This window comes from Cyclopterus lumpus, chromosome 21 (genome assembly GCF_009769545.1).
Source record: "Cyclopterus lumpus isolate fCycLum1 chromosome 21, fCycLum1.pri, whole genome shotgun sequence".
Classification (NCBI taxonomy): domain Eukaryota; kingdom Metazoa; phylum Chordata; class Actinopteri; order Perciformes; family Cyclopteridae; genus Cyclopterus; species Cyclopterus lumpus.
The window spans coordinates 2018715-2030891 of NC_046986.1; the positions used below are offsets into that span (position 1 = coordinate 2018715).

At 49.9% G+C, this 12177-nt stretch overlaps 1 protein-coding gene across 1 annotated transcript in view; it reads right to left on the reverse strand.

The window, feature by feature from the left end:
* ttn.1 (titin, tandem duplicate 1) overlaps positions 1 to 12177 on the reverse strand; it is a 163960-nt gene that overhangs the window by 66120 nt on the left and 85663 nt on the right. The window contains 27 exon segments of the mRNA XM_034561711.1: positions 553 to 849; positions 1047 to 1198; positions 1830 to 1995; positions 2320 to 2467; positions 2550 to 2701; positions 2816 to 2945; positions 3091 to 3272; positions 3445 to 3750; positions 4076 to 4505; positions 4850 to 5040; positions 5139 to 5268; positions 5530 to 5714; positions 5800 to 6099; positions 6184 to 6477; positions 6628 to 6912; positions 7128 to 7305; positions 7383 to 7501; positions 8257 to 8556; positions 8711 to 9013; positions 9317 to 9500; positions 9591 to 9793; positions 9885 to 10187; positions 10468 to 10767; positions 10879 to 11157; positions 11249 to 11557; positions 11726 to 11922; positions 12007 to 12112. Of these exon segments, the coding sequence (XP_034417602.1) occupies positions 553 to 849; positions 1047 to 1198; positions 1830 to 1995; positions 2320 to 2467; positions 2550 to 2701; positions 2816 to 2945; positions 3091 to 3272; positions 3445 to 3750; positions 4076 to 4505; positions 4850 to 5040; positions 5139 to 5268; positions 5530 to 5714; positions 5800 to 6099; positions 6184 to 6477; positions 6628 to 6912; positions 7128 to 7305; positions 7383 to 7501; positions 8257 to 8556; positions 8711 to 9013; positions 9317 to 9500; positions 9591 to 9793; positions 9885 to 10187; positions 10468 to 10767; positions 10879 to 11157; positions 11249 to 11557; positions 11726 to 11922; positions 12007 to 12112 (6129 nt within the window).

A 12177-nucleotide genomic window follows, 5' to 3' on the forward strand; every position in this document is an offset into this window, starting at 1 on the left:
ATCAGTGTATTGGAGCACAGGTGAGCCGTGGTCAGTGTATTGGATCACAGGTGAGCCGGGGTCAGTGTATTGGATCACAGGTGAGCCGGGGTCAGTGTATTGGATCACAGATATTGGATCACAGGTGAGTCTGGGTCAGTGTATTGGATCACAGATATTGGATCACAGGTGAGCCGGGGTCAGTGTATTGGATCACAGGTGAGCCGGGGTCAGTGTATTGGATCACAAGTGAGCCGGGGTCAGTGTATTGGATCACAGATATTGGATCACAGATATTGGATCACAGGTGAGTCTGGGTCAGTGTATTGGATCACAGATATTGGATCACAGGTGAGTCTGGGTCAGTGTATTGGATCACAGGTGAGCCGGGGTCAGTGTATTGGATCAGATATTGGATCACAGGTGAGTCTGGGTCAGTGTATTGGATCACAGATATTGGATCACAGGTGAGCCGGGGTCAGTGTATTGGATCACAGTTATTGGATCACAGGTGTATTGGATCACAGGTGTATTGGATCACAGGTGTATTGGATCACAGGTGTTGGTCCGTACCGAGCACATTGAGCCTCATCTCCTTGGAGGCCTTGCCGAGGCTGTTGGAGGCCACCAGCGTGTAGAGGCCGGTGTCGGGCCGCTTGCCCTGCTGGATGAGCAGCGTGCAGCTGTCATCAGACACCATCTTGTTGATGTGCTCGTCGTACTGAACCTCCACCTTGTCGTCGGTCTTGTGGGGCGGAGCCTTGAACCAGGTGAGCGTGGGGAACGGACAGCCGCGGATTGTGGCCACGATGCTGATGTCGGAGCCCTGCTCCACCTCCATGAACTCCTTCAGCTCGATGGACGGAGCGCCTGCAGCACAAAAGATGAAGGTTTTTACATTTTAAGGTTTCTCTGACTTGAAGATGTTGAACCTCAACATCTGCTTATTCCACAGGTACTTATATGTAATCTTGTTTTAGTTTAAGGTAATGGGCTGAAATCTCCTTAATAAAGCAGCTGGATATAAACATTTCCCATAATGCAGCTGGATAGAGTGCTAGTCTTACAGGTCTGGTCCTGGACGACGATGGGTCCGGCTGTGGTGGAAGGTCGGCTGGGTCCGGCCTCGTTGTGAGCCACCACTCTGAACTCATACTCGTCTCCCTCCGTCAGGTCCTCCACCTTGAAGCTGGTGGTGTCCACGTCCCTCCGGTTGCACCTGCAGGTCACAGACGGTTCAGCTGTCAACAGCCGAGCCTCCAACCAAACTAGAGCTCAGTGCTGAAGAGGTCTCACAGACTCATTCAACGCTAGATCTATCCAACACACTTTATGTTTTATGGTCACACCATTCAAACAGAAATATGAAGTGTTCAGAAAAAGCAGCCTCCAACGGACCGGGTTGTAAATTGTCATTGTCATGTCATTTTTGTAAATATTAAGATTTTTCTGCAAAGGGGACAAAATGTCGGCCTCTGATTGATGGAGACAACATTTCGACCAATCAGTCACTAGTTAACACAGTCATGATGTCGTCACTCTGATGAACAATTAATCAGACACTTAACATCCCCATTTCATGGTTTTTATATTGTACTTGTTGTGTTGTCTTTTATGTCTTTTTATATTGATCTTGTTATTTGTATTACATGAATGAACGACGAGAGCGTACGTGTAACCGGAGTCAAATTCCATGTGTACCCAAACAGAGACAGTTAGCAGGACTTGGATTGGAGTAAACGGATACTAAAACCATGTGGACCTAAACAGAGACTTGGACATGGTCCTACTCGGTCCCCAGTTAGCATGACCCAAGTGGACCCATGTAGACCTCTGGGGTGAAGGATTACCTCCTCCAGGACTCCTTCTGGGCGCTGCTGGCCTCCCAGCAAAGCAGATCCACGCTGTAGTGGGTGACGGGTGAACCGCCATCGTTCTTTGGAGCCTTCCATGTCAACATCACGGCGCCCTTCCTCACGCTCTGGATCTTCAACCTGGTTGGAGGATCGGGAGGATCTGCAGAAAAGAGAAAATCTCATGTGACGGCTGAGTCAGTCTGGGGTTGAGGCTCACTGCTGGTGCTGGTCCAGGTCTGTGAGGATCAATGTGGGGCCAAACATTTCATTTGAGCTTTTGTCTAACCCCTAACCCTATTGTTTTAGGGAGGAGTTATACTTTAGCATAAATAAGACAGGATGCTGAAGGGCAGAAGAGTTATAATTTAAACTAAATAAAACAGGATGCCGAAGAGCAGAAGAGTTATAATTTAAACTAAATAAGACAGGATGCTGAAGAGCAGAAGAGTTATGCTGGTCCGACCAGGAGAGGGAGCAGACGTACGGATTGGATCTCTGGCTCTGGTGCCCTCGGTGGTCTCGGCGAGCGGGCCGAACCCGAAGCGGTTCTCAGCCCGGATGCGGAACAGGTACTCCTGCCCGTTGATCAGGTCTGGAACCACCAGGGACTGAGCAGCACAGGCCAGGTTCACCTGGAAGCAGCAACATAATTGTTATTGTCTGATCAGTTCAGGGAGCATTGATCTGACCGATGTGAGCCGTGAGGGGTCGGACCTTGGTCCAGGCTTTGCCGTCCACCGCTTTCTTCTCGATGAAGTAGCTCTTCACCCTCTCGCCCCCGTCGTTCTCTGGAGGTTTCCAGGTGAGTCTGCAGGTTCCCCTTGTTACGTCGCTAACCTTCAGGTCTCTTGGTGGTCCCGGCAGGTCTGAAGACGGAGAAGTGATAATCTGTCTTCTAATCTGGTTTCTTAATGTGTCTGTACTACCCACAATGCATTTCACTCCAGGAGCACGTGGCGAACCTTTGAAGGTTTACGTACCGAGCACGTTGACTCTGACTTTGACCACCTTGTGTCCGGCGACGCTCTCTGCGTTGATGATGAACCGGCCGCTGTGGTTCAGTTTGCTCTCTGGGATCAGGACCACCGAGGTCGTGTCGGTGGTCTGGATCTGAGAGTACACATGTTTTATATGTTACATTTAAACCATTATAGTTCTTAAAGTTGTCCTTCACACTTTATGAAGAAAGTAGATGACCATAATAATATATTGCGCGAACAAAGCAAAGCAAACTTAAATAAATATGCAGCCTGACCTCGGAGTCGACGGGCAGCGTGTGGAGCTCGTTTTTCTTCTCGGTCTCGGCGGTTCCATCGAAGGTCCAGGTGACTTTGGGAACGGGTCGTCCGGTGATGGTGGCGGGGATCCTGATGGGGGTCCCGGCTCTGCAGTTCAGCAGGTCGTGAGCGCTGATGTCCAGAGACACTGACGGCTCGACTGGAGAACCAGCACAAAGAAAACAGCTCTTTAGAACGTTCACTGAGAACAAACTACAGCTTGACTTTGAGTCTTTTCACCAGATGCCTCAGTAACTGAGTCTCTTTGGAGTCAGTTAGAAAAAGAGGACCGTAATAAATTATTATTATATTACTATGAGCAGGTCTCTTACTCAGGATGTCCTGAACCAGGATGTCTCCCGTCTTGGCGGGCTCGGAGTTTCCGGCAGCGTTCACTGCGTAGATCCTGAACTTGCACTTCTTGCCCTCCTTCAGTTCGGGGACGGTAATTTCTGTGGACGGGTGGAGCTTGTCGGCGGGGTTCACCCTCCTCCAATCAGGAGAGCCCTCCTCGTGGACCTCGATGATGTAACCCTTGATGGGGCTGCCGCCATCTCTCTCTGGCGGGCTCCAGGTGAGCGTGATGCTGCTCTTGGTCTTGTCTTTAACCTCGGGGTACCCGGGAGGGCAGGGGGTTTCTGAGGGGGTGGGGGGAGACTGACTTAGGAACCAAATATATCGGACAAACTCATCCCCACTATCTGATACAGAACACAACAGTAAAAGCATTTTTTAGGAATCTAAAGAATTGTAATAATAATATAGAAATTCCAATCTGAATTTTACAATTATTATATTTACTTTTTACACAAACTACAGCGATGCCTCAAAAATAAGCTTTGAGTTCAAACTCTTGTCCCACACGAAATAACGTTCTAGTATCAGAATATATATATGACAGTTTGAGGGTTGGCTGTCAGCTGGTCTGTAGAGATGAGGACCACCTCGATGCCGAACACTTACTGCATGGATCCGCGGCGAGGCGGCACTCGCTGGACTCGCAGGGCGGTCCGACTCCGGCGGCGTTGCAGGCTGCGATCCTGAACTGGTACTCGGACCCTTCGATGAGCTTCAGCACGGTGTACTCCAGGCCCTTCACGGACGGCTTGGTGAGCGAAGCCCGGTTGACGCGGCCCCAGTAAACGGCTCCGCGCTCCCTCTTCTCCAACCAGTACCCCTGGATGGTGGAGCCGCCGTTGTCCAGAGGCGGGTCCCAGGTCACGGTCATGCTGGTCGCCGTGGCCGCAATGATTTTGGGGTTACGTGGAGGTCCCGGGAGGCCGAACGGATCCTTGAGCTGGACCTTCTCTGAATCGCAGCCGTCACTCAAACCATACTTGTTCTCGGCTTTGATCCTGAACTGGTAGCTGCCGTTCAGGTTCAGTTTGTTGACCTGAAGGATCAGAACCGGGTCAGTGAAGATCACTTTGTATCTCTTTTGTTTAGGCGTTGACATGGAAACACGTGGTCATGGTTTATTTCATGGATTGTTTCTTTCTTTTTTCTTTTGATACTAATTAAATAGAAAATAGAGACAATATATACAGAGACAATTCTGCTTGTTTAGGTTGATCTTACTAATAATTAGCCACATTCCTTTACAGGAAACCTAAAGGAAAAAATCAGAAAACTTCCATCTACGTGATCAAAACGGTATGAACACCAACAAAAGATACATTTTGATATAATGCATCTCGTATGATAGGCTGAACCCTCCGGCCTCACGTCCAGACTCACCCCGTATCTCCTGTCGATGAGGTTGACGGTCAGGACCTCGAAGTCGGACTTCTTCTTGCTGGCGTCCCTGCGCTCCACGATGTAGTTGGTGATCTCGCTGCCCCCGTTGTCCTCCGGGGCATCCCAGGTCAGGTAGCATGAGTCGGCCTTGATGTCCGAGACCACGATGTTCCTCGGAGGAAGAGGACGGTCTGAGAAGGCAGGGTTGTGTTAACGTAAGTCTCCGTACGTAGAGACGCCATTTTAGATCAATCAAAGAGCAACGATGGAAACGACTCAATGTTCTCACCCAGGATCTCGACCCGGACGACGTGCTCAGCTTTGCCGTAGCAGTTTTCAGCCACCAGCTTGTAGTTGCCCTTGTCCTGCCTGATGGTTTCTGGCAAAGCGATCTTAGTCCTCAGAGTGGTCCGGGTCACCTGAAGACGAGAGGGCAAATATATCTATTTACTCAGCTTCATTCATAAAAAGGTCGTAAAAGAACAGCGAAGAGGAGCTTTTTCTCAGAAGAATCTTGAAGCAAAACATGTCACTGAAAAAGGTCAAAAAAGGCGCTAGAAACAGAAAGGTCAAGGTGTCATCCAGACACCCCAGTGATCACAGCGATCATTACGTCACAGTTTAAAAGCTTGTACTTGTTGACATATTCTCTGGACATGAGCACTCAGGTCAGTTCTGACCTCTTCAGTCTCCATCGTCATCTTCTCTTCGTTTTCAGGTTTCTCGATCACCACGTCGTCCTTGATCCACTGGAGCGTCGGCAGAGGAAGTCCCTTCACCTCCGCCGGGATGTCGATGGCTGTGCCTTTCCTCACATTGATGGCGTTGCTCTTGAAGAACTTCAGTATGGTGATAACTGGAGAAACTGTGGACAAACAAACATCTGTCAACTTTTTGGCTTCACAAGATCGGCCTGTTTCTTTGAAACTTTTTTGGAGTGAGTTTCATACTTTCATCGTCTTGGATCTTGGCGCTGATGGGCTTGGAGGTATCTCCGTCCCCAACCTCGCTCACGGCTTTGACGCGAAACTGGTACTCCTGGTTCTCCGACAGGTTCTCGATGATCGCGCAGCACTCTGTGAGGAGCTTGCGGTTTGCCACTTCGAACTCTGTTCCATCTGACCTCATCTTCTCCACGTAGTAGCCTATGATGGGGCTGCCGCCGTCAGACTGAGGCGGCAGCCAAGCCAAGGTGATGGTGCTCTTGCTTCTGTCGGTGTAGTGCAGCTTCTTGGGAGCAGAAGGAGTTCCTGCAAACATGAGGAGGAATTCAGTCAACACCGAAACAAATGTTCCAAGAGACCTTCAGGAGTCACAGATCTTCTTGGATTTACCTTTGGGGTCCTCTGCCAGGATGGGTCCCAGATCGGCCGGAGCTCCGTCGCCATACTTGTTCCTGGCGATGACCCTGAAGTCAAACTCCTCGCCGGCCAGAAGGCCCTGAACGTCGCACTTGCAGGACGCTGTCTCAATGGGCTGACGGAAGAGTTTCATCTTGGCGTCCTTTCTCAGAACCTCATAGCCAAAGATGTCACTGCCACCGTTATCCAAGGGGTCTGACCAGGTGAGGGTGATGTTCTTCTTGGTCACCACCACTGTCTTCAGGTCCACCACCGGTCCGGGGACGTCTACGGAAACACAGGCCAGGAAAAAAAGTTGTTTCCTCTTACTGTTTAAGTTTCTCCAATAGAAAGAAGAATCACCACCTTGAGTCTCAAACAGAGAATAGCGACCTTCTGAAGGTCGTATGTTTAACTGTGTATTCATTCAACACTGACCCATCACGTCCACTCGGGTCTCTGCGGTCTTTGTCCCGCTTCCGTTGGTGCCGGAGATCTTGTACTTCCCGTGATCCGCCCTCACAGCCTTCCTGATGAACAGAGTGCTGTTCTTGCCCTCCGTCTCTACGATCATACGCTCTTTGTCGATTTCCGCGTCGTCTTTGGCCCATTTGACTTCGGGCTGGGGTCGGCCGGTCACCAAGGCGGGCAGCCTTAGCAGCTCGCCGGCCTTGATGATGACGCCGTTCCTCACAGAGGAGTCAAAGTCCACAGCGGGAGGTTCTGAACCACAGGGACAGCAGAGTCAGTCTTGGATTGAAATGTAGTTAACGTCTCATAACCAAGAGAGGCAGAACACTTCCTGTTGCTGCTTCACAGTAAAAACACTCAACAATTCTCCTGCCTAGAAAACAGCAGCAGCAGCAGGAAGTGTTGAATTAGAGGTTCAGCTTGTTCTCTGAGGCAGTTACAATAAAGTCTCATAAACCGGTCCCTACCTTCAGGCTCTTTGACGGTGACGGGTTCGGTCACACCGGGAGCTCCAGGTCCGGCATCGTTGATGGCGATGACGCGGATGTAATAATCTGCTCCCTCGGTCAGACCGGTCACAGTGTACGTTAGCTCTTTACACCTGAACTCTGTGCTTCGAGTCCACTCCTTCTCTCCGGCCAAAACCTGGAATCAGAAAACCAGAGTTTAACATCACAGGTCCACGCCTGAGGACGCAGAAGGTATGAAGGAACTTCCTGCACCTTCTCAAGGTGGTACCCCAGGATGTCTCCTCCACCGTTGTACAGAGGGGGCTTCCAGGCCACGATGACGGAATCCTTCCCAGTGTCCACGATCCATGGAGTGGGGGGGCCGGGAGGCACTGGTGGGGGAGGGGCAGAGGTGGATTAATCCTGCTGATCTGAATCCATGTTGGTATGGACTACATGATGAAAAGTTTGTGTTCAGCCTGCTTGAACACATCTTTGCTTGTCAGTCGCTTTTGGCTTCGAGTCGTTTCAGTAACGTTGCATTAAACCAGTGTGAAAGAACATAAATGAAACCAATAGATGTCCAGCATCATGACTGCCTAATGTTATATTTTGTCCATCCATGTGTTATATTAAATACTTAAGGCACCGTTTCATTAGAATTTGGGAACTAATTTATATGCCTCCAACATATTGGATAGTCTTCTAATCGGCCACCAGGGGGCGCTAAGTACAACTCAAACATTAATTTGGTTTCATCGTTTCCATCAATGTTCCTGACTGAAAAAAGTCAACGCTCATAATAAAAACTACTGTATGCTTTGTGAAGAAGTATAATTTAGTAGTTTGGGCTAAAATATAAAAAACACTGGAATGGTCCTTGAAGTTGTTTGATAATCCCAGTGAGCGGCCATAAGGGGGCGCTAAACGTACAGCAGAAGTCTGTTATGAGCTGACGACCTCATGACCTGCTCAACAAACACACTTATCCTACAAAGACAAAATAATATCACGTGATGGCAACATCTTTGACTATTGTCACAAATCCTGACCTCCCGACATGTTTAATAAACCCACTCTGTCTGTTAAGTTCTGGCAGGATATCATCTCCCAGGTTGGCCGATGTGTTTGAGAACTGAGAACTCACGGATGGCGTCCATGGCGACGGTGCGTTCGGTGGGCTCGCTGAAGGGCCCGGGCCCGGCCAGGTTCTCGGCACACACTCTGAAGATGTAGGTGAGTCCCTCCATGAGGCCGCTGACCTTCACCTCCAGAGAGTTCAGGAGAGCTCGGTTGACTCGGGTCCAGTGTTTGCTGTTCACCTCCTTCCTCTCGATCCAGTAGCCCAGGATCGGGCTGCCGTTGTCCTTCGGCTCGTGCCAGGAGATGTGGGCGGAGCTCGCCGTCACCTCGTGGACTCTCGGGGTGTTGGGAGCGTCGGGAGGATCTGAGATAGGAGAGGATAGTGTTCAATGTGTCACTCTATACGACCACCAGGTGGAACCAAAGTGTAAGAGTAATCAGAAATTGCATTTAATGTGCATTATTTTCAACTCGGCATGTCAGATAACTAAGGAAGCTCTTTTCTCTTCTTTACTTACCAAACTGGTTCTTGGCAACCACCGGCTCGGAGATGCACGGCGGCCCGCTGCCGAATTTGTTCTCGGCTGTGACCCTGAAGATGTACTCCTTCCCCTCGATGAGCTTGGTGATGGGGAAGCTGGTGCCCTTCAGTGTGGAGGTGACGGTGATCCAGCCGACCGCTTCGTTCTTGTTGTCCTTCTTCTCCAGCATGTAGCTCAGGATCTCGGAGCCTCCATCGTCCTCCGGAGGTTCCCAGTTACAGACGACCGAGGTCTTCCTGATCTCGTCGAAGGTGAAGTTGATCGGAGCGCCGGGTTTGTCTGCAAGAACAGAGTCGTTAAACGTTTCATCTCAGGAGGATTAAAGTCTTTTATGGCTCTTACTCAACAAACCTGCACATTTAAACTAATTTTACTTCTTCATTTCAATTCAGTAATTCAATAACTATGAGACAAAATTGGAAATCACAAACTTAACCCTGAAACGAGTTACTGATTAACATTTTGTACCACCTGGTGGCCTCACTAAAAAGAGGAACTGCAGCTAATTTGATTCAGCACATTTTTCAGTGTAACTGATGACCAAAGTCCACCAGAAGTCATGTGACCTCACTGAAGACTCACCGAGGATGTTGACGACGCAGCAGGCGCTGGCGACGCCGTGAGTGTTCTCCACCTGGATGGTGAAGTCTCCGTGGTCGACTCTGACGGCATCGCGGATCACCAGTGCAGCCTGACCCCTTTGGGTCTGATCTAGACCCAGACGCTCACGCATCGGAGTTAAAAACTCTTCCTCTGGTTCAGGAACCTGAAGGGAAAAAAGGACCAATGTATTAATCCTTTAATAATATGTCGTAATGCATCAAGCGTTTAGGACTGGCGTTGTCCCTCTGAGGACACAAACCTTGGCCCCTGTCTTCTTCTTCTTCACGAGGGGGACGACCTTCTTGGTCGGCTCTTTGGTGACGTCCTCGTTGTTCCTCAGCCAGCTGACTTTGGGATACGGGGAGCCGGAGATGAAGGCGTCAATGCGGATCTCCTCGCCCTTCTTAATGCACAGACCGGACTGCACACGAGCGTGGAGAGTCACCTTCGGTTTTTCTGAAAATGGAAGAAGAGTTCTAACATGCAGCTACTTCATTTTAACATATAAATACAATAATGTATTTAATGCGTTTGCAGTTTTTCTTACCGACGGGGTCTGCGGCCTTGATGAGCTGAGTGCTGCGGGACGGCTCGCTGACTCCGGCGGCGTTCTCTGCTCGGACCCTGAACTGGTACTCCACGTCCTCCTGCAGGCCTGTCACCACGTAGGAGAAACCGGGGACCAGGCTAGGGGTGACCCTCTCGTAGCGGTCGCCATCTTTCTCCATCTTCTCCACGATGTAGCCCTGGATGGGACAGCCGCCGTCGCAGTCCGGAGCCTTCCAGGTGACTTTAATGGACTTGGATGTGGGGTCTTGAGCCTCCACCTGGATGGGTGGGTCGGGTTTCTCTGTGGAATTGATGTTAACAACAGATAGTAAATGTCTGAGCTTTTTCAAGACAACAAGGGTTGACATATTCCAAGTTTCATCTCATTTAATTGATGGGAGTATCCTATTGGTGGCTAGCAGGCTCCCTCAACGGTCTTCCAAAAGAAACATCATTACATGTCTAAAGTTATGGATAATTTCATGTGATGATCTCCAAAGTATTTATATCTCGTGGATCTGTGGAACTGTACCTGAGCTACATGCTAACGGCAGCATGCTAACATGAACATGAAGACTTACGCTTGACTTCCTCTGTGATGACCGGGTTGCGGAGCTCCAGATGTGCTCCGGCTCCGACCTTGTTGACGGCCTTCACTCTGAAGTAATACTCGCAGTTGACGTAGAGGTCCTTGATGGTGCAGGTCAGGACGTCCTCCCCCGACGTGACGGGCATGTAGGTCTTCTTGGAGGCTTCTCGGCGCTCCAGGGTGTAGCTGAGGATCGGGGTGCCGCCGTCGTCCTCCGGGGCTTCCCAGCTGATCTGGCAGGAGTTCTTGGTGACGTCGCTGGAGGTGATGTCTTTACACTGTCCGGGAAGTCCTAGAAGAAAGCATTAATGCGTCTCGTGAAATACATCCAGAAAGTGTGCTAATAACATGCTGAAGTCATGACGTCTATCTTCAGAGAACAATTACATGAAGCACATCCTACCGATGACTTTGACATTGGCGGTCCCGGTGGCAGTTCCCAGACTGTTCTCCAGGGTGATGGCGTAGGCGCCGGCATCGGCCCGTGTGCACTTGAGCAGCTCCAGGTGAGCGCTGTTCATCTCCACCATCATGGAGAGTCGGTTGTCAGCCTTACACTCCACCGTGTCCTTCTGCCAAACCATCTTGGGTGTGGGGATCGCCCTGTAGGGGATGTTCAGGTGCAGCTTCTCGCCTTCAACCACGACTACGTCCTGCCCCTCCAAATCCATGGTCGGAGCACCTTGAGAGGTCAGGATTCATATTTATAACTGGTCAATGTTTTGATTAGACTTAACAATTTAATTCCTAAATTTAAATTATTTTATTCTTACAGTCGGGATCCTTGGTGAAGACCTTGTCAGAGATCTCGGAGGGATCGCTGACGCCGATAGAGTTGATGGCACGGACCCTGATGACGTACTTCTTCTCTGGTTTGATTCCATCGTCAATTCTGAAATTGAGCTCTTTGATGGGTCTGTTGTTGACCCTGAGCCACTTCAGCTCGGGACGGGCCTCGGCCACCTCCACATGGTAGCCGGTGATTGGGGCGCCGCCATCTTTGGCAGGTGGCTTCCAGGTGACATTGATGTGCTCCCTGCTGGCGTCGGGGATGGTCACTTCCAGAGGAGGAGATGGAGCGCCTGGAAAGAGAGGAGGTCTGAGTTTATATCTGAAATGTTTCTGACTGTGTTGAAAAAGAAGATCTGCAGAAGGAGCCAAGAATAAATCTCCATATATATATACATATATGTATATATGTATATATACTGTATATTTATGTCTGCTATTAATATTTTACGGTTTCTTACTGGTTGCATCCTCGATGGTGAGGATCTCGGTGGGTTCACTCGGATCTCCGACTCCGGCCTCGTTCTCGGCTCGGACCTGGAACTGAACCTCGGAGCCTTCGTCCACGTCCGTCACCTTGAACTGAGTCTGTTTGTCTGGAGTCTTGCAGCACTTCAGCCAGCGAGTTCCCAGCTTCTCTTTCTTTTCAATCACGTACCTGAGGAGCAGGTTACTCTGTTACTCATGGATCATTACCTCATAGCAGTCTACACAGTAGTTTTACAGCGGTTTATAGTCTTACTTAGTGATGGGCCTTCCTCCGTTGCTCTTGGGAGCTTCCCATTTCAGCTCCACGTGTCTCTTGGTGACCTCCACCACCGTCAGTGCATAAGGCGGTCCAGGAGTTGCTGTAAAGAACATGACAAACATTCATATGTATAACAGTCGGTCTGGAGCGCCTTGTCTCTGCAGG